Source organism: Cryptomeria japonica, chromosome 3 (genome assembly GCF_030272615.1).
Source record: "Cryptomeria japonica chromosome 3, Sugi_1.0, whole genome shotgun sequence".
Taxonomy (NCBI): Eukaryota; Viridiplantae; Streptophyta; class Pinopsida; order Cupressales; family Cupressaceae; genus Cryptomeria; species Cryptomeria japonica.
The window spans coordinates 851847702-851870400 of record NC_081407.1 but is presented as its reverse complement, the minus strand read 5'-3'; the positions used below and the strand labels follow the sequence as shown (position 1 = coordinate 851870400).

General features: G+C 35.9%; 1 protein-coding gene across 2 annotated transcripts in view; it reads right to left on the bottom strand.

The window, feature by feature from the left end:
* Nucleotides 1-11746, bottom strand: part of LOC131047140 (uncharacterized) — a 64180-nt gene extending 52434 nt beyond the window's left edge. Inside the window, exons 1-3 of one of the 2 annotated variants that reach the window (XM_057980991.2) lie at nt 11430-11746; nt 11202-11242; nt 10830-10908 (exon numbers count right to left, since the gene is read on the bottom strand). In XM_057980991.2, the coding sequence (XP_057836974.1) occupies nt 10830-10908; nt 11202-11242; nt 11430-11526 (217 nt within the window). In that variant the 5' untranslated portion in view covers nt 11527-11746. The remainder of the gene's footprint in view (nt 1-10829; nt 10909-11201; nt 11243-11429) is intronic. The other variant, XM_057980990.1, reaches the window with a different exon arrangement.
* Nucleotides 11747-22699: the final 10953 nt, after the last annotated feature.

Here is a 22699-nt window from a genome sequence, read left to right as displayed (position 1 = left end):
GCGTGGATAAGGATATTGTAAATGAATAAATTAAAATAATAATCTAAAATAAAGGAAATATATTTAATTTGTCTTAGTAAAGGAAATGTTATTTAAATAATTAATATATATTTAAATAGAAAGATATTTAAATATATTTTGATGTAATATTGAATATATTTAAAAGAAATGTTATGTAATATTTATTATATTTAAAAGGAAATAATATATAGTATTTTATATATTTAAAATGAAAGGTAATTAATATTTAATATATTAAAAAGAAATAATATATTGTATTTTATTTAAAATGAAATGTAATTAATGTTTAATATTTAATATCTTAAAAAAAGGGAAACAAGATATAAATACAAAACATAAAGGTAATCCCAAAGAGGGCTGGGTTACCTCCGCATGAAGTGGTACGTAGGTAACCGCAGCCTAGGCTGCGATTACCTCCTCACCCCTTCATGCGGAAGGGGCCCGTGGGGGGGCACAACCCCTCACGGGTTATAAAGGAGGCAGCGGTCAAGGCTAAAGGAAAAAGGAGGAGGAGCGGACTGCAGGGAGAGGGTAAAGGTGAGCAGACTGCGAGGTAAGGAACAGAATTCCTCCCTATATTAAATAATAGGTATAGTATATGGAAGATCATTATTATTAATATTAATAGGTGGTGTTAATAATAAAAGTTCATTAATATTAATAAATATTAGTTAATGAGTAATGGGTAATGGGTAAGGTTCATTGATAGGTGATGTTAATGGTAGTCTAGTGAATATTTATACACATCTTAATGTATAATATTCACTAGTCGTTAAAAATAGGAAAAAGATATAATCTTGTTAAATGTTGTATACATAAGTTTGCATATTAAGAAGGATTATGAATACAAGGTATCTTAAGAAATGTAATGCATATGTAAAAGATGGAAAATCATATTGATATATATGTTAATTAAAGAATACATTGAGAATTCATGTTAACAGAAGGGATAGTTTATAAACTGAAAATGTTATGCAAATGTATGGGTTGGTTGACTAAAACTCAACCAAGAAGAGAAGGATCTGGTCAATTCCCTTGAGGACTTGGATGATGGAGGCATCACTCAAGACAAGGAATGGCAAGGGTCTTCCTTGGCTGGCTTGGGTGTAAGAGGTTATACCCAAGACAGGACTCAAAGGTCGGGTCGATCCCCTCTGAGGACTTGGGTGATGAAGGCATCACCCAAGGCAAGGAATAGACAAGGGTCTTCCTTGGATGGCTTGGGTGTAAGAGGTTACACCCAAGACAGGATTCGAATTCATCTTCGATTTCCTGGAGGGCTTGGGACCAAGGGGTTCCAAGAAGGTGAGCCTCACGACCACCTAAGGACATACTTACGTATGGCATTGTATCCTTTTTTAGATGAAAATTATGATTATGTTAATTGAGCATTGAAGTTAGATTGCAATTTAAATTACTCATATATATATATATATATATATATATATATATATTTATTTATATGTTTGTTATGTTCTAACAATCTGTTCTGCAGGTTAATGATCTCTAAATAGTAGGGACATTACAAAGATAAGAGAGATTGGAGAAGACAATGGAAAGTTTCCGATTTTTAGATGTGCAAATCTTATTTTCCATTTTAAAATTAGGAAAAGAAGATAAGTTGCCAAAGTGATTAATTTCGAAAAACAAATAAAGATATTTGTTTCCATTCTTGAATTTGAGGAGAGATTTTTAATTAAATAATTTCAAGAATTATTTAATTAATGCATATGAAAATAATTAAATAATTAAATTTATTTAGTTATCTAGAAACAAATGGTAATTAGTAGTTATATTAAATAATTCAAAATCATTTAATAAATGTGGAAAAGTGAAGGGAATGATAATTGAATTAATTAAATAATTAATTCAACTATAGAAGAAGGATTAGATAATTAAATTAATTTTAGTTTAGACGAAAATTAGTAAAATGTCTTGCAAACATTGGACAATTTTTGGTGTCTACAAGTATAAAGGTAAGTTCCTATTCAAATGTTTCAACTATGGTAAGATTGGTCACATTGCAGCAAAATGCAAACAGAAGAATGTCAACAAGAAGAAGAATGGGTTGTATGCTATGGAAGAAGGTTAGTCATCTGAGGAGTATGATGAGGACAATTCCAAAAGTGAAAATAAAAAAGCTCTACTCATGGCAATGGAAACTCTAAGCAAAGATGCACCAAGTATGTACTCCGGAAATGAAGAAGATGTTGAGGTGGATTGTGAAGAACTTCACTATGCCTATAGTGAGATCAAGAGTCTAGAGAAAAGGATAGTAAAACAAGGACTACAAATTTCAGAAGATTTCAAAATCAAAGAAAGATCAGAGTTGCAGATCATAGAGTTGAAATTACAAGTGGAAGTAGCAAAAAGGCAAATTTATGTCATTATCAGAGATTCAGAAGCTTAAGGACCAAGGAGAAGGACTATGATAAACTAGAGGCAAAAGTGGTATCCCTAAGAAAGGACTTAGAGAAAGCAAACAGTCAGTTGAGTCAAAATGTAAAGTTTGGAAAGAGTACCGAAATTTTAGAGGTGATTATATGCAGTCAAAGGGCACTAAACGTCAAGAATAGTATTGGATTCAATAAAAATCTGATCAGTAAGGTTATTGAGATCCCCATGAAGAGAAATGCAGAAGATCCGGATGAGCATGGTTTCGGAAGTTCAAGATTTGATCAATCCAAGGCGACTGAAGATAGCAAGAAAGAAATGAAGGGTTCATTCATGTTTAGAAACAAAAGAGAAGGTTCAGAAGACAAGTATACAATACTAGGTTCATTCTTTTTTTATTATTGTTTTACTTACAATCATTATGGACATGAGGCAGTGTACAATAGAAGGTTTCCTACAATGAAAATAATTTTGTGAGCAGAAATGCATTTACTCCTTTGGTTGATTTCAATATTGATTGTTATAAGTGCAACAACTTTGGACACATTGCAAGACATTGCAAAAGCAATTTTGATGCAGGAGCATCCCCGGTCGATGAGCAATCTTGCATCAACCAAAAAATATTTCCTTTCAGTTTTGTTCTTGTTTAGTTCTTTGTGTAGTTTTATGTATTCTTACTGGTATGTACCGGTAGTTGCTTGTTCTTCGTGACAGATCTTATTTTCGGTTTCCAAATGGTTTCATGTGCTTGATTCCAAATTTTCAGTTCATTTGGATTCTTTTCTGATCAATTATCGCTTTTGATTGACTGTTTCTGGGTTCCGGGACAGTTCTTATGCTTACCGGTTGGTTTTCCTTCATTACTGGCGCGATTCTTGGTGTGTGGATCCATCTTGGGTCTTGTCCGATGTTCTTTGGCGTGTGGTCGACCTTCCTTCTGAACCACGTCACTTGGTTGTTATTTTTCGAAAAGATTTCTTAATTCTTAGGGCCGACCTAATTGCACGTTTCATTTTCCAGCATTGGTGAATGTAATCTTATGAGGTCGACCCGAAAGTGTTCCGGTGGGTATAAATATGTTATCATGTATTCATTTGTAGGGGCAAAGGAAGTAGAACGGAGAATAAGGATTGATATTCGCATATAGTGATCTGGTTGATTCTTAGAGTCCTGGTTGGATTGTATCTAGCTTGAAGCCTGCATGTAACCGGTTAATTACAGGATGTTCTTTGATGATAATATGATGATTGCCAGATGATTACTAGAAGTTCTAAGGCTTTAATATGATCTGTTTATGTGAATTTGTTGTGTTTTCTTGCTGCTTTCGTTGTGTCTCTCTTGCTGCATAAGTCGGTTGACTCTTTTGAGGGCTTTTACCGGTTATGGCTGCATCAAATTTGGTAAAAGAATCTAAACCAGATAAAAGGGAAAATGACTCTGTTGATCAGAGAAATAAGTCTAAGAAGGTGTGGAGAAGAAGGCAGGAAGAACAAAACTCTGGATGAGCTATAACTCCTCATGCTACATTTCATACCCAAATTGAAATATGTGATAGATACGGAGACAAAGGCTACAATGATGCAATTAGTAATGAAGGTAATGAAGTCATAGAAGAAATTTCCAGCAAACCTGTAGTGGATGGCTATAGCATAGAAGGTGAAGATCTTAATGTTGGCATTTTGATGATGTTTTGATTGTCATTGATGGACACACACTTTCTTGATAATGGACACACACTTTCTTGATGTATGAGTTATGCTCAACCGGTAATTGTTCCAACCAGTATTGTGTATTATTGAATGTATAGTCTTTAGACTATCGGTATTTTGCTGAAGATGTTTACCGGTCACAGATTGACTGAAGAGCTCAAGCGGTATGGAGACCTCAAGCGGTTTGAGGATCACAAGCGGTACGAAGGAACCAAGCGGTAGTTAACTTTTGATCGAAACACTATGATCTACCAGTCTTCATTTTTGACAACCGGTAATCGGTATATTGTATTAACCGGTATTACTCTGTGATGAGTTACCAATCGGTATTTCTGTAATGTGTGATGAGTTATCATCCACCGACACTTTGGCGGTGATTTTGTGCCGCGTTATCAAATGTGTCTAGATGCACTGAACCTAGGAACTTGTAGTCTAATCCTATTGGACCGACATGAAATCAGTTTCCTTTATAATGACATCATGTCTAGGGTTTGTATGTATGAGAGAGAGTATGAAAGACAGAATAGTAAAGGTTATATGCGATCATAGTAGAGAAGATTAGGTCTGTGTGAAGAGACAGAGTGTGGAGATATTGAAGACTGAAGTAATGCTGAAAAGCATTAACAATGAGCTGTCAAGGATCTAACTAAGCATACTGTGCTATTATCTAGATCATTCACTTGTTGATTACTAATATCTTCGACAAGTCTGAAACCCTTAACTGGGTAGGCCCAACAAAGCCTTTGTAAATCCTCTAACAAGGTGGTTCACAACTATGGATCTGAAATCCTTTAACAAGGTAGTCTTTAACAGGACTTATCTCCTAACAGAGACCTAGATTCCTAATAGAATCTATTCTGGTGAAGAGCATTGTATGACCTTAACCGGTCTGGTTTCTATTATGCAGATAGTTACTTGTGAGTTTCTACTCACCGTGGTTTTTCCCATTTGGGTTTCCACGTCAAATATCTTGTGTTATGGTGATTGTGCTCTTGTGGGTGAATGCTTTGTTTGCTATTTGGTTTGCATTTATCTTAACCGGTTTATTAGTGAATCTGCTGTACCAGTTATCTACTAAACTGTTTAAAAGTTTGTTTACAGTATTTTTTGGCATACTAATTCATCCCCCCCTCTTAGTATTCATCACTTAATGAGATCAAGGAAATTGAATATTTGTTGGGTAAAAGAGATGAAAGTTGGCCTTGGTATAAAAAGGAAGAATATGACAATACATTTGAGTTCTTCAGGCAAAAGATGAGAGAGAGAGAGAGAGAGAGAGAGAGAGAGAGAGAGAGAGAGAGATCCTATTTGATGTTTTGGAGGAAGTGTAGGTTCTAGGGGAGTGTTGACTCCCTACTACAAGAAGGCCTAGTGGTCTTGTGATGAAGAACAGCTCAGTTCAGTGTATAGAGTATCTCAGACAGTGGAAGAGAAAGTCTCAGAGGAATAATCAAAGTGGCCCTTTGCCATTGATGTCAAAGGGGGAGAGAGAGCCAAAATGCTTGGATGACAAAACTTGTTCAAGAAATGCTATTCTTATGGGGAGCATTTTGTTTGTTGGTTTGCCATCAATGACAAAGGGGGCGATTGTTGGACAAAGGTTGTCATTGATGTCAAGGGTGCTAGTCAGTTATGTCATTGATGTCAAGGTATCTGGAAGATTGCAATTATTGCTATTCTTATGGGGAGCATTTTGTTTGTTTGTTTGCCATCAATGACAAAGGGGGAGATTGTTGGACAAAGATTGTCATTGATGTCAAAGGTGCTGGCCAGTTATGTCATTGATGTCAAGGTATCTGGAAGATTGCAATTACCCCCATGTCTTATCTATGCATTTGAGCCCTAGAAGAATCCAAAAGGACTATGACAAGCTATGTTGGTAACGTCTATTGCAGAATGTTTGTTATATCATCTTGCATCTATGATTGTTGTTTTAGGTGATCCGGAAAGGGTTTGTGGAATGTTTTGAGATTTGTTCCTCCAACGGTGTGTTTACACTTATAATTTGTTATGCTCCGCTGTTGCAGTTGAGTGTTATGGCCTACGGTTTGGAGCCTAAGTAAAGTTGCTCATAATGTATCAAATTCCATAATTTCAAGAGTTCAGCTTCAGCAGATAGAAAATTAGAAGTGACAAAGTTGATCACTATGCTATGATGACAAACTAAGTTGATGTTCCAGCTTGATGTGCCAAAGGATTGTAATGTGTGCTCGCCAAAGATAGCATATGGATGACCGATGGACCAAATAAGTCTACATTGGGTAACGCATAGCATGTTCTTACTTCTAGAGTAATGTGTGGGTTTTTGGACCTAGCCTATTACACGTTTAGTGAAGGAAATGCTTGTGCCCTACTTGCAGATGCACTAATCTCTTCTTAGGCTGACATATGAATGTAATTGTATTTGTAATTGTAAAACATATATATAGTTGATGTAGGTTCATTCCTAGTGTGTGTGTCAAAGTAATTATCCAATATGTGTTGTAATTGATATGCAAGTATGTGTGTGATGCAATGTGAGTAGCATCCCAATCATTGTGCAGTTTCATCAAAAGATCATATGTACTGTTTGGGAGTGTTTTGAAGCTGATCAGATCAAAAGCAAGTTGTGTATTCAGTTTGAAGGTCCACAATTCATATCTTTTGTATACTTGGTGCGATTGGTGTCTCACACATAGTTTTAAAACTCGTGGACTCGCCACGGACTCACGAGTCCATGGGAGCCACAAGTTGACTCGCCAGGACTCGCGAAGTTTTAAAACTCGTGGACTCGCCACGGACTCACGAGTCCATGGGAGCCACAAGTTGACTCGCCAAGGACTCGCGAGGCGAGTCCTGGCGAGTCCATCTGAAGACTCGCGAATCTTTTGCAAGGACTCGCGCGAGTCTTTTGCATGGACTCGCGCAACCCAGAAAAAAAGTCATGCAAGCTTTAAAATTGAGTTGCTTTTTTTTTTAAATTGCCTTCATTTGGCATAACTGAGGGAGTGAAAAATAAAAGAAAAATAACACCCGACGCCTTTATAAAATAATAAAAGTATTTTTGGACTCGCAAGGGGCGATGCCCCTTGACCCCAACTTGGGGGCGCTGCCCCCAAACCCCCGTCGAAAAATATAGGGGGAAATTGCACTGATGGAAGTAGGGAAAATTTAACCTCTGAGTCTGATTAGGCTCCATATAAAAGCATAATTAGCATTGAAGAAATCTTGGTATTATACATTTTAGAGTTGAAAGTTTGAAACTATGAGTATGTGACATGTGTAATGTTTCAATTATGGCTCTTATGTTCTCTAAATGCATTAATTTCTTTATGTTTTTTTGTAAAACTACGGTTTTTTTTTTTTGCCGAGTCTTTCACGAGTCCGAGTCCGAGTCCAAATTTTTGGTTTGCCGAGTCCGAGTTTTTCAACTATGGTCTCACATGCTGAGTTGGTGCTCAGATCTTGGTGTAGGGGATTGGTGTCTCCTATAGGTCAGTGCCTACAAATGATTTGAGGGATTGGTACCTCTAGTAGGTTGGTGCCTACTTCGTATTGTAAGTGATCTATTATTTTGTGAGGCTGGATTTGGGCAGTACAACCAAGTAGCTATTCTCGTTGTGGTTTTCCCTCCTAGGTTTCCACCTACATCCAGTGTTCTTATGTGTTGATGTGTGAATGTGTTTACTACTTGCTTAGCTTCTCTAACGATAAAGTAAGATCCTGTAATTATTGTAATGTTTTGAATGTGAGTTTGGTTGTGACACTTGGAGAAGTTATTAATGATAATTAGTGTTGAATGAGTTTGAAATTGGCATATGCTGATTCACCCCTCCACCCCACCCCACCCCACCCCACCCCCCAGTATATTGTGTGTTGTTCAATTTCATTACAAGTGGTATCAGAGAATGATCTTGACACTGTGAATGCAAGGCAAAAAAAAAAAAATTGGAAGTCATTTTGGGAAGTAAATATCTCTTTGACTTTGGGGACTTTTGTCTTGATTTTTGAAGGGTTTTTCAAGGTAATATTCAATCTACTAGAGTATAAATTTGAAGGAAATTGGAGCAGAATCCAAAGATTTATTGAAGAATTAGGGTTACATTAGGGTTCCTACCAATTTCACTCTCAAGGCTGCAATTCAAAAAATATTTTTCAGATTTTTTTATGGTTGACAAAGGGATAATTTATACACCTACAGCAGTGATTGAAGAAATTTTGAGCACCTGTAAGGAAGTTATTGAATAATTAGGGTTCTCACTAAATTATCTCTCAAGGCTACAAATTAACGAACTTCTTGGAGATTTTTTCTAAGAAGTTCTACCCAAGTCCTATTAAGCTACAATAAAAATTTCAGATTGACTGAATTTATTGTGTGATTTATTGCAAAATTAGGTTTTTCAACAAATTTGCCCCCAAAACTACAAATCAATGATAATTCTTAGATTTTTTATTTGGAAAGTGAGATCTTCACAACAATTAATAAAAGAAGAAAAAGAACACAAAAAAGAAGTAGAAGAAAAAGAACAAGCAACAAAAGAAAAATATCAAGAAGCAATAGAAGAAGCAAAAACAATAAATAAAAAAAGATGAAGATTATTAATTAGCATCAAGGACAATGCTTTAGTAAAAAGGGGGAGAACGCTACGCCTGAACCTATAGTATGCATTAGGTTATGAGTAGTCTACTTGTGGCTCCCTTAATTCTTAAATAAGTTACATAATCATATATAAATATTTAGGTCGTCCTAGGGGTTATAGTTAAGTATCTAAGTCTGGGTAGCAACCAAGGCATAAGTAGGTCCATATAGGAGTTAGTGGCTAGTTATTATCATCATGTTGAGTATTGTGTTCTTACTGAAAACTATTGGAAGTATCCCCCTCTAGAGGATTAGGAGGTTGCCCATCAAAGTGGCATATTATCATAAAATATTTGCTGCATATTTCCTATTATATTCTTCTATTGTGCAAGTTGTTTCATTATATCCAATGGACCAATAAGAAGAAGTTGTTCTTCATCAAAAGTATCTATGCGAACTCGGAAGAAACCTTTGGATGCTGTAATCTCAACAGATTCCTTGCAAAGGAAAGGTAATCTTTATACCTAATTTGGTAAGAAAGCTTAAATGTTTGTAAGTTGGTTCTCATGTTTTGGTGCTCTTTCTGTTGTTAATTTTGTGTTTGCTTGCTTACTTTGCTATTTCACTTATTTTTTATATTCTAGCTTACAATTATCATCTGAAATCGCATCCACAACCTACCATCTCTTGGAGTCCTTCATCCTATATACTACCTTGATGACTTTTATTGATCAGATGTCATACAAGTTCCTCTTCTATGGTGCGGAACGTGGTGCACCCTAAGCTGATCTCATATATCTCTCGAGCTCCGTGAAAATGGCAACTCTATTAGTCCCCTGTTATTTAAGAATATACAGTTTTTGTTGAATGATATAACATTGCAAGCTAGTTTCTGACATTCTGACACCAAGGCATCTAAATTAGACCAATGGCAATTTAACAATAGAAGTGAAAATGACAGGTTGGAATTATACTTCCATGGGTTCCAAGCACATTGTCGTGACTCTGCTGATCAATAATTTAATTCAAGACCTGTAAGCCAAACGGCACGCTGAGAAGTGAGAACTATGTTATTTTTTTCAGTATTAGCACAGGTGTTCCACTTCTTACAATGATCGCACTTTAATTTTGTACCCCATCTTTCCAGGTTTTTGACCCATAGGAAATGTGGACACTAAACCTTCGGAAGAGCCAAGGTTTCACCATGTAAGCTTGTTTTCCTTGCTAATGTATTTTTCAAATTTCAATATTTTGTTAATGTATACGCCACACTTGAAACATTTCTTTGCAACATGGATCACTGTCGATCTTAATCTTGACAATGCATTTTAGCTCTTGTTGTTGTATCTGTTGAATCCCTCCATAAATCATGTTAAAGGATGTTTGTGTGTTTTTTTATTCTTCACCATAGACCTCCTGCCATCAGTGATTGCTGAACAATTCCTTCTGCTTTTTGAATATCTTAGTTTAATTTTAAAATTGAAAAAAACTGTATAGAATTTTGTTAAACTGCAGGACCAGTGACAGCTAATTTAACAGACTTGCAATCTGGCGGTCTAATATGATGTCAGCAAATTTGCATTATTTAATATAGAGAGAACAAAAATGACACTAAGCACAGAAGATCGTCTAGATGAACGCCTTGTAAATAACATCGACATGACAAAGAAGTAGTGAAATAGGATCCACCGCAATTATGATCCAAATGCATAAACTACATAAGCATTATCATATGGAAATGATACACAGCTCAAACATGAACCTCAACTACATTTTTAGTGACATTGCACCCTTGACCATAAAATAAACAAAAATCACGACTAGGATTCGAGGTTCAGTGCCTAATCCTCTATCATTCTATTGTTTTCTGTGTAACTGCCTGCATTTCAAATTTTTGAGATGTGACACTTCATTTCCAGTCTGGCACGTGGCTTCTCTTTGACAAGGACCGTTTGATTGATAAGCTCCATAATTTATGACTCATGTTAGTGTTTTTTCCACAACTACATTATATGCCTTGCTCTTAGATTTGACGTTTCTAATTGAAGCATACAACATAATATCAGCTCGCAATTTAAATAGAGGATCACACATCACTTTTCAAGCCTAAAAGTATATAAATATAAAAAATTAAATCTAGAACTGACCTCCATGAATCCAGACCCTCCAAGCGGCTACGCCCATCATAGCATATAATATTGTCCACACAACAGGAAAAGCCCAGTTCTGCAAGAAATGCCACAGTAGAAGTATAATGTAACAGTTGAAAGGGTTGTCATTTGAGCTAATTCCTTGTGCATTAAGTCCATTCTACTCCTGTCATTGCTAAGTATCAAATTCAAGATGCCAATAGTTTCAAATCTCAGAGACATTATGTTTAACTATTAAGCTATTTCGATTCGAAAACTTATGACGAGCCCTGTTATAGGTTTTAAATCACAACATCCAAGCTGCTCACTACAAATCGTGATTTCATATGAGCGTTTGCGAATAGTGCAAAGCATATTCAGATTGCTTACTGGCGGAGTCCATGGTGGTTTCTTGAGCTGTTTGTACCATTCTGCACAAACCAATAGCCATTGGAGCAAACCCACATGAATACAACAAAAACCACTGGAACCCATTTCTTGAATATAAAATATTAAACAAACCCATATCGAATTAATCCCCAACAGTATAAGATTAATCCAAACCCACGTTATTTTCTGTTGAGTTGGACAATACGAGAACTGATAAAGATACAATACCACTGTTTCCTCCGTCCCCTGTTAGAGTTCCAATGAATCCCACTCCAATAGGTAGAGCCACTGAAAGGATTAAAGCAGATACATCGACGAGCTTCATTTTCAACTGTTCTTACATGAAAAATTAAGACAATTCGACATCTGACAAACTGTCCTGTTTATATTGTCTTGCCCACTATGCCTGCAATTTACTCCAAGAAGTTTGCCAGAAACTTCTAGTTTCATCATACGGACTTATGACACAATCTGGCTGTTTGTTTAGCTACATTTACCAAATCAGCATAAAACATTATCCTGTCAGTTTACCTTTAGACAATCCGCAACGTCTATGGAGGCTCATTTGACCCTATTTATTAATTGATTGAAATTTAAACTCTGAATTACTGTTATTAATTAATAAATACTGATTGATGTTATGGCGGGTACATGAATTTTTTCTTTTTTTTAATTTCCTTGTAAAGAATTGAACTTTCAGAGTTTAGGTCTCACTTTATGATTCTATTAGTTTATGCTTTTGTGATGGCCTTCATTTTTTCTTCCCTTTTTTAAAAAAATTGTGCGTTTCAGATCTATTTTACTAAAAGCAATATTGAAAAAATAATAATAATAATAACTAGAACCAATTACATGCATTTTTCATGCAACAAAATGTTGATAGGTTTTTTTAATGGTGCAAATTAATAAATTAGAGGGGTAGAGAAATTTTCAAAACATAGAAGTAGAATTTTTTGATTGCAAGAATAATTTTATATCATACCATTGAAACATATGAGTGTAGTCTAACATAATGAACACAAATACAATACAGTTGAAGGACCTTCCAAATATATGTACCCCATGTGATTAAAACTCCTCTTTAACTCTAGTCTTTAGACCATTTTTAAAGGAAACTGCCTCTCAACTCAATAGAGTTTATGGTGCAAAAACAATGCAGAAAAAAAAATTAGCCTAAGAGTTCATCCAAGAGTATGTTGAATGGACCTGAATAATCAATTACCTAAAAATATTAATTTGATAGGTCCAATGTTTGAATTTATCTAGCTAATAGTGTATTTGAATAAACCTAATGCTTGCTTCTCTTGTTGTCAGGAAGGTCATTTAACTAGAGACTCTCTTATTAGGAAAAGCAAATATAGTGTCCCTCAAACAAGTGTTTCACCTAGTGTTAATCATGTGAATCTATAGTCCCTAGATGAATTATGTCTACAACAATGCCACAGTTGTGTCAACAACATAATTGTAATTCAAAAGGGGAAAACAAAATTCTTAATGATAACTCTATGCTTTATAAGAATGCTATAATGACAAATGGTTGGAGAATAATTTGAAAATGAAAAGAATCCACAAGATCCTTTGATTCTCAAAATAGGAAGACTTTGTCACAAAGCCATTCCATTTCCCTGCCACATCACAATGTCAAAAATATTAAAATTGTCTCTCATTCTTTTTCAGCGAGAATGAGATCCTCTTCTCCAAACATGTGGCAAGCTTCTTCACCTTCAACTGTGAGACAAAGATCCAAGTCTCCTACTCCTTCCGAAAAAGAGTACAAACAATCTAAGCAAAATCTTATACTATATAACCAATTTGATGGCTTGCCACAAGAGGAGGATCTTAATAACTTTGATCAATCATAAAGTTTAAAGTTTTTCTCTTGGAATGTTAGGGGGGTCTCGCTTCCCCATCATAAATTTTAGGTCAAGGATACTTTAAACAAATGAAAGCCTGATATTGTCTTCTCGTAAGAAATGAAACTTAGTTGTGCTCGTCTTCTTTCTTCTTTATCCAATATTTGGAGATATGCCTCATTTTCCCTTGCGTCACATTTTGAAGGAAGGGAGGGGTTGTGATTGGTGTAGCTTCTTGGGTCAATAAGTTTATCGTTAATAAAGGGGAGGTGATGGAAATAGGGCAAACAATTGAGAGGGGGGGTGAACCATTTGTCACAAAAATTCACACTACTTAAACTTATTCTCAGATCTGATAATTAAAAATAAAAAAGCATAAATCAGCAACACATCATAAACACACATAACACCAAGATTTTTGTACATGGAAAACCCTATTAGGGGAAAAACCACGGTGGGGATACACCCACAATATAGGTATACTCTATTAGAAGTATTACAATGGGGAATGCACATGCATTCAGGCTCACTGCCTAGAGTTCACTGCTCAAAATAAAAAGACTTGCTGCCCAGGGAAGGCCCACTGCCTGTACAAACTGTAGACACTTAAATTAATTATTTTTAATTAATTAATTTAATTGCCTCACATAATTAAGTTATTAATTATGATAATCCCTATTCTTTCTCAATGTTAATTGAATTTAATTAATATTGTCACTATAGTCCAGTAATTGATTTATTTAGTAAATCAATTTACTCTTATTCTTCCAAAGTCCCCAGAATTAATTCTTCCTAAATCCCCCCTTTAATTAATTAATCTCAATTAATTAATTAATCCAGGTGATTCCTACAAATCACCTTTTCCTAATCCATCATTGACCTAATTAATTCTTCTAGAAGCACCCTTAATCTCACTTATCATTATTCTTCTAATTTTTAATTCCCTCCACTCATTCTCTCTCCTAGTCAAATCCTCCTACAAATCCCACTTGCCCTAATCCCACCTAATCATTCTTCTAATCTATCCTCTAATGAGTTGCTAGTGGCTAATCCTCATGATTAGCCACAAAGTCAACTCCTTGTCCCCTCACTCACCCACCTTCCTTAAATGCCCTTTTCCTAGGTGAATGTGAGAAATCTCACATTCCTCTAGGTATCCCTTCACCCAAGGAATTTTTAATTCCTTTCTATTCATCTAATCCCTGTGAGCATTCTTTTAAGGAATTTTTAATTCCTTATCCTCATTACTCAAGGAATATTTTATTCCTTTTCTCTTCCCTAGGTGCATTGGGAAGCCTTCACAGTGAACCTTGAGGAGTGTGGAGACAAGAAATGTCTTTATGGCATATCTCTTGGACTCCACACTTGTCTTGTCAGCTCCCCTTGGGCCATGTGTGGGCTCACATGCAATCTTGACCCTCCATCTTGGATCAATCCTAGCCCTTCATTTCCTCCCCTCTTCTCCTATAAATTGGAGACTCCACTCCTTCATTTGCCATCTCCAAGTTATTCATGTTCATGCTACCAATTTGAGCCTAGAAAATCATCTCAGTATCCAAACTCTAGCAAAATTTTCATTCACCTATCACTTAGCCAATTTCCCATCCATTCCATCTCATCATCCAATACCTTGTGCCCAATCTTGGAGAGCCAACTATATCAAACAAAGGAGCACATCCAATTAGGTTAAAGACAAGGGCGCAAGTTCAACATCATCAAGCTCAATTCGAAAGAGAAGGAGAAGATATAAGGTATAATGGTCTTTTCATGTTTTTAATCTTCTATTGCTTATTTCATTGTATTTGATCATTATATCCTCTTTCCATCTTTCTCCCTCTTCACAAACAATCACGGATCACTTCCAGAAATTATGAATTGAAAAATAGCATCTCCTTAATGCCCAATTCAGTTCCATTGAAGCACAAAACAACTTTCTTCTTCACACTTCTTCTCTGCCTTCAAAAGATGTATACATTCAGGACACATACACACTCACACACATCCACACACCACTCGAATACAAAAATTTAATAATTATTTATACATGACATCAACCTTGGAGAAATCATCAAAGTCGGCTCAACACTCACCACCTAATTACAAAAATACAACCATACTCGATACAATATTACATGCGGACCAAGCAATGTCGATCAAGACATAGCACGGACCCAAATTTTTTGCCTCGAACACGTTACATCTCCAAGAAGTATGCCTCAAACATCCACAACACTTGACAAGCATCTGGTCGACCAAGAACATGAAGAACACCAATGTACTGAAGAAAAACATCAATTACGAGCTCAAAAATCAATGCGGACCACCAACACAAAAGGAACACAATCTAGAGACATCCACAAGCATCATGAGTTGCCATAGCAACATCCGCACCAACACAAATTACTAGAATCACCAACATATTCATACTGAACCTCAGCAACACTAACTGCAATGACTATCAACCTTGAAAAATCAATTGTGAACCTCCAAACCACAAACCACTTGAATTGAGGATACACACCAACGTCCCAAACATACCTCCAAATCCACAAAACAAGATATTACAATGCTAAGCAATGGAGATCAAAATATTGTCACTCTGTCACCACTAAACAACTGAAAAACCAACCATAACACGGATACCCATAACTCAATCAAATCTCCATGTGAACCTCTGAAACTTGAACTGAATCAACTACAGACAACCCTCTACAAACCCTTTAATCTGCAAACTCTGATCTTCATCATACTTACTACGCTGAACAAACTAACTCACTGCATCACTATCATAGACAAAGAAATATGTTGACATCAATGACAACACATCTCTCAAATATCTCTCAAGAACATATTTGCAACATTCTTCCAACAATCTCCCCCTTTAGCATTGATGGCAACATATGATATGAAAAAAACCTGACACAATCAATGACAAAGAAAGAAGAGAAAAAATCAACAGCTCCCCCCTAGACCTTGCACACTACTCTTCTCATTTTTTCATCTCTTTACAGTTCTTCACATGACTCTCTCCCCCTTTGACATCAATGGAAAAGGCACATATTTGCAATCATGCCATAAAATTGACTACTCCCCCTGAGTAGCAACCACCAATCATCAATCCGGATCACAAGATATGACCGTGAAATGTACCAGATTAATGCATACCAATGCATCTTAATTCTGATTAGGATGGGAAATCACCCCTAACTTCCCTCTGAGATACTCAAAAGTATCCTTAGGCAAAGGCTTCGTGAAGATGTTTGTAATTTGTTCCTTAGTAGACACATACTCCAATCTGACTTCCTTTTCATTTACCTTTTCTCTCAAAAAGTGAAACTTGATGGATATATGTTTAGTATTTGAATGCAACACTATATTCTTAGAAATGTTAATTGCACTTGAATTGTCACAGTAGATATCAATAGGCTCATCATACACTACTCTGATATCCTTCAACATCTGCTTCATCCATACCACCCGAATACAATTATTTGTTGCAGTAATATATTCTGCCTCTACAGTAGATAGAGAAATAGAATTTTGTTTTTTGCTCAACCATGAAACCAATCTTTTTCCCAAGAAAAATGTACCACCACTAGTACTCTTATTGTCATCCACCTCTCCTACCCAATCACCATCAATAAAAGAACTCAAAGTAAAATCATCATCTTTAGGATAAATCAACTATTCCCTTTAAATATCTAAATATTCTTTTGATGGCTACAACATGAAATTCCTTAGGATCAGCTTGAAATGTAGCAATAAGAAAAATTGCATTCATGATATCAAGTCTAGTCCGAGTCAAATACAACAATCCACCAATCATAGATCAGTATCTAGTCTGATTTGCCTTAGTGGAATCATCATCTTTAGTCAACTTACATCCGGTCACCATAGGAATACCAACCGGCTTTGAAACTTCCATACCAAACTTCTTCAACAACTCTTTTACATACTTGGACTGAGATATAAAGATTTCTTTTTCTAATTGTGTGATTTGCAAATGCAAAAATAATTTCATCTCTCCAATCATAGACATTTCAAATTCATTTTGCATTTCATTAGCAAACTTTTTGCACAAACTATCATTCCCTCCAAAGATAATATCATCAACAAAAACTTCAACAATTAGAATGTTATCATGATCAATCTTGAAGTGCATATTACTATGAACAATACCTTTGTTAAATCCTAGCTTCAACAGATACTTATCCAATCTGGCATACCATGCTCTTGGGGTTTGCTTCAATCCATACAAAGCTTTCTTCAACCGACAAACCATATCTCCTTGATCAGATAATTGAAATCCATTTGGTTGCTCAATGAACACCTCTTCTTCCAGTTCACCATTCAGGAATGTTGACTTGACATCCATCTGATAGACTTTGAAATCCTTGTAAGCAACAAAAGCAAGAAACAATCTTACAGCTTCAATTCTTGCCATAGGGGCAAAATTTTCTTCAAAATCATTTCCTTCCATTTGTGAATATCATTTACAAACAAGTCTTGCTTTGTTTCTAACAACTTCACCTTGATCATTTAATTTGTTCTAGAAGACCCATTTGGTTCCAATTACATTTTTGTCCTTAGGTCTAGGAACAAGATCCCATGTATTACTCTTTTCAATCTGTATCAATTCTTCTTCCATTGCATTTACCCAATGTTCATCTTTACATGCTTCATTTCCATCCTTAGGTTTAATCTTTGAAATCAAACAATACTCAACTTGATCTTCAGCAATTCTTCTTCTTGTTTGAACACCTTTATTTCTATCTCCTATGATCTAAATTTCAGAATGATTCAACCTTACATATTTGGCAGACTTAGAATTTTCTTGAATTTCAAACTCTTGTGTTCTTTCTTCAGCACTTGCACTAGTTCCTTCTCCTCGAGGCACGAGATTCTCTGGAATGATCTAGACTTGATTCTGGGTTTGAGGTTGCTTCCCATTATTTATACTGTCACTCTGATCTTCTGAATCATATCCACAAGATCTGGATTATCTTTCATTGCTTTCATCAACCCTGACATTTGCACTCTGAACTATCTTCCTCAATCTCTTATAACACTGATAAGTCTTGCTTTTGGTAGAATAACCAAGAAATATTCCTTCATCACATCTAGCATCAAAATTTCCTAGATCTTCATCATTCTTGATATAACATTTACTTTAAAAAATTCTAAAATATTAATAGTAGGAGCATGACCAATCCATAATTCATTAGGAGTCAAACTGGTATCACCTCTCATATGCACCTGGTTAAGAGTGTAAACAGTAGTACTCACAGCTTCTCTCCAATAGACATGCAGAACATTTCCCTCCAACATCATTGTCTTGGCAGTTTCTTGAATGGTTTTGTTCTTCCTTTCCACAAGTCCATTTTGTTGAGGGGTTCTCGGAGCAGACAACTGTCTTCTTATCCCATGTTCTTCACAAAATGCATTGAACTCACCAGAAGTGAATTCACCACCTCTGTCGGATCTTAGACACTTTAGCTTCAAACTTGTCTATGTCTCAACCATAGCAATGAAAATCTTGAACTTGTCTAGAGCCTCAGACTTCTCCCTCAATAAATTAACCCACATCATCCTAGAATAATCATCAATCAGCAACATGAAATATATGTCTCCCTACAAACTTCTAACTCTAGAAGGACCACACAATTTAGTATGCACAAGATCCAATAATCCAGTTGAACAATGCTTCTTACTCTTGAAAGTAACTTTGATTTGTTTCCCTAACTGGCATTCCTTGCACATAGTGTTAGCGGGTTTCATCAACCTAGGAATATCTCTCACATCCTGAGTAGAACTTATCTTAACAATGCTATCAAAATTCACATGACACGTTCTTCTATGCCACAACCAACTTTCATCAACCTGAGCAATCAAACATCTTTTACCAGCAGTATTTAAATGAAAGATATTACCTTTAGTCTTTGTACCTGATGCAATCTCAATTTTGAAACTACCCAAGATTCTACACTTGTCATTCTTGAATTCAAGATCATATCCCTTATCAACCATCTGTCTAACACTCAAGATATTATGCTTTATACGTTATACATACAAGACATCATCAATATTGTGCTTACCATCAAGAGAAATGGATCCTCTGTCGCGGATTATACCGGCTTTATCATCACCAAACTTCACAATGCCACCTTCATACTTTTCCAAACTCACAAACTTACTCTTATCACCTGTCATATGGTGAGAACATCCACTATCAATCACCAATTCATCTTTCTCTTCAACTTGTGCAGCCAAAGCTCTTTCCACATTCATGCAGCTAGCAGAGTCAGTAGGCATTGGATCATCTTCCTTGATAGCAATAAACACCCATTCATTATCACTTGTACCTCCTTTATCAGATTCATCATTTGTCACACCTTCATCAGTAGCATAATAACCTCTCCTTTGAAACCTAGGTCTATTAGGTTTTGACTTAGAAACTCTTTCTGAACACCTTGAGGCAAAATGACCTATCTTGTTGCAAGAAAAACATTTAAGAGACAATTTTCCTTCATACTTACCGGCTCCTTTGGGTAATCTCTTGGCAATAAGGGCTTCAAGATCCTCAAGATCTCACTCTTCATCTTCAATTTCCTTCCCCTCCTTCTCATACCTGGACATCCCCCTTGAAGAACTTTCTCTTGGGCCATATCTCTACTTATCCTTTCCGAAAACAATAGCCTTGAATGCAGATTCTACCTTAGGAAGAGAATCACCAAACTCACTCATCTCAAAGGTTGAAAGCTTACCAATCAACATGTCCCTGGTTACCTTTTTCATAGTTCTGATCTCCTCAATAGCAACAACTTTATGCTTGTAGGAAGAAAGTAAAGATCTGAGCACTTTAGCAACAATCTCTGATTCTTCCAACTTCCCATCAACACATTTGATATTGCACACAAATTTATTCACCTTCTGCATGTAAGAAGTGATGTTCTCATCTTCGCTCATCCTCAACATCTCATATTTTCCCTTTAGGCTCTGTAACTTGGCAATCTTCACATAACTGTCACCTTCATACAAGGTTTCCAACTTCTTCCAGATCTCATGAACGGTCTGCAATTCCATAACATTTGTCACCTCGAAGTCAGTCAGAGCACTCAACAATTCTTCCTTAGCACTAATATTGTATTCAACACTTTTGATCTCATCCGAAGTTGAAGGACCATTCATAGGAATGGTATACTTGCTTTTAGTAATATCCTAGTAAGGTTCACCAATGCATCTTGAACGACACTCCATGTGATTCTTCCAAAGAGAGTAGTTGGTACCATCAAATCTTCGAGTGTCCTTCTTGTAAGTTGCCATCCCAGATCACCTAAAGTGATTAAGCTTCTTCATATGAACCTGCTCTAATACCAATCGATGGAAATAGGGCAGACAACTAAGAGGGGGGGTTGAATCTGTTGTCACAAAAACTCACACTACTTAAACTTATTCTCAGATCTGATAATTAAACGTAAAAGCATAAATCATCAACACATCATCAACACACATAACACCAAGATTTTTGTACATGGAAAACCATGTTAGGGGAAAAACCATGGTGGGGATACACCCACAATATAGGTATACTTTGTTAGAAGTATTACAATGGGGAATGCACATGCATTCAAGCTCACTGCTCAAAATAAAGAGGCTTACTAGCCAGAAAAAGCTCGCTGCCTGTACAAACAATCATGGATCACTTCCAGAAATTATGAACTAAGAAATAGCATCTCTTAATGCCTGGTTTAGTTCCATTGAAGTACCAAACAAATTTCTTCTTCACACTTCTTCTCCGCCTTCAAAAGATGTATACATTTAGGACACATACACACTCACACACATCCACACACCACACTTGAACACAAAATTATTACAATTATTTATACTTGACATCAACCTTGGAGAAATCATCAAGGTCGACTCAACACTCACCACCTAATTACAAAATTACAACCATACTCAATACAATATTACATGCGGACCAAGAAATATTAGTCAAAACATAGCACAGACCTAAATCTTTCACCTCAAACACATTATATCTCCAATAATTACGCCTCGAACATATGCAACATGTTACAAGCATCTGATCAGCCAAGAACATGAAGAACACCAATGTATCGAAGAAAAACATCAATTGCGAGCTCAACAATTAATGCAGACCACCAACACAAAAGGCACACAATCTAGAGACATCCACAAGCATCATGAATTACCATAGCAACATTTGTACCAACACAAATTACTAGAATCACCAGGATCTTCATATCAAACCTCAGGAACACTAACTGAAATGACTGTCAACCTTGAAAAATCACTTGCGGACCTCCAAACCACAAACCAATTGAGTTGAGGACACACACCAATGTCTCAAACATAACTCCAAATCCGCATAAAAAGATATTACAATGCAGAGCAATGCAGATCAAAATACTGTCACTCCATCATCACTAAACAACGGAAAACCCAACCACAACACAGATACCCATAACTCAATCAAATCTCCATGCGGACCTCTGAAACTTGAACTGAATCAAGTATAGACAACACTCTACAAACCCTTTAATTTGCAAAATCTGATCTTTACCATACTTACTATACTAAACAAACTAACTCACTGAATTTCACTCCATCATTGTCACAGACAGAGAAATATGTTGACATCAATGACAACACATCTCTCAAATATCTCTCAAGCACATATTTGCAACATTCTTCCAACAAGAGGATTCCTCACATAGTTGTATGTGGGTTCTTTTGTTTATCAATGAGAAGGCTTATTGGTTTTTATTTTGTATATACTCCTAACATTGCAACGGGAAGATGTGATTTGTGGGAATGAATGAATGAGAATTTAACTCAAGTTGATTGTGTGATTGGTGGGGATTTTAATATGGTAGAATATCATACTAATCGCAATTGGCGTGATCTAATTAAACTAAGTAATGAGGAATCTGATAAATGGTTTTTTTGTCGAAACGCTTTGGGTGTGATAGATCCTATGCATAAAAAAAATTCTCCAATTATTCCCAGAATTGGTTTACTCGAACTAATTTCATATTGGAAGCTAATAGAAAACTCAGTAGATTGGATAGGTTTTTCTAACATCCCTTGCCTATTCTAACTTTATAATGATTCAAGGAATATTGTCAAATGCCAAGTTATATGTTGTTGTCATAAATTTCTGATTTTCTCTTTGTTTGATTTTAGAAACAAAGTGTTTGAAATTGCTCTTCGGCAAAGAAATAATGCTTAGCAATGAATATAAGAAGGGCATGAACAACTCATAGCAATTTTGAATACACAATCAAGCCTTTAAATGAATGAGACATTTCTAGAAATAGTTGGCATGCAACCACCGATGTTTACTTCACATTTATTTCTAAATAATGGGTTCAATCAAATTATACATTCAAACTTTAAACATTCAATTTCATCCCAAAACACAGTCTTATAATGTCTCCAATGGCTGCCTCCTAAATTCAAACTTTGACTTCAGACTTTACATACAAATATATACTGAAACAAGAGGGGGACCTAGTAAAAAATGTCTGGAATAGATCTGTGAATGTGACAGGAGCAAGAATTGATTTTTATTGAATTTTTTTGAGCCTCCTTGCTGGAAATCACCTCCTCCCAGTA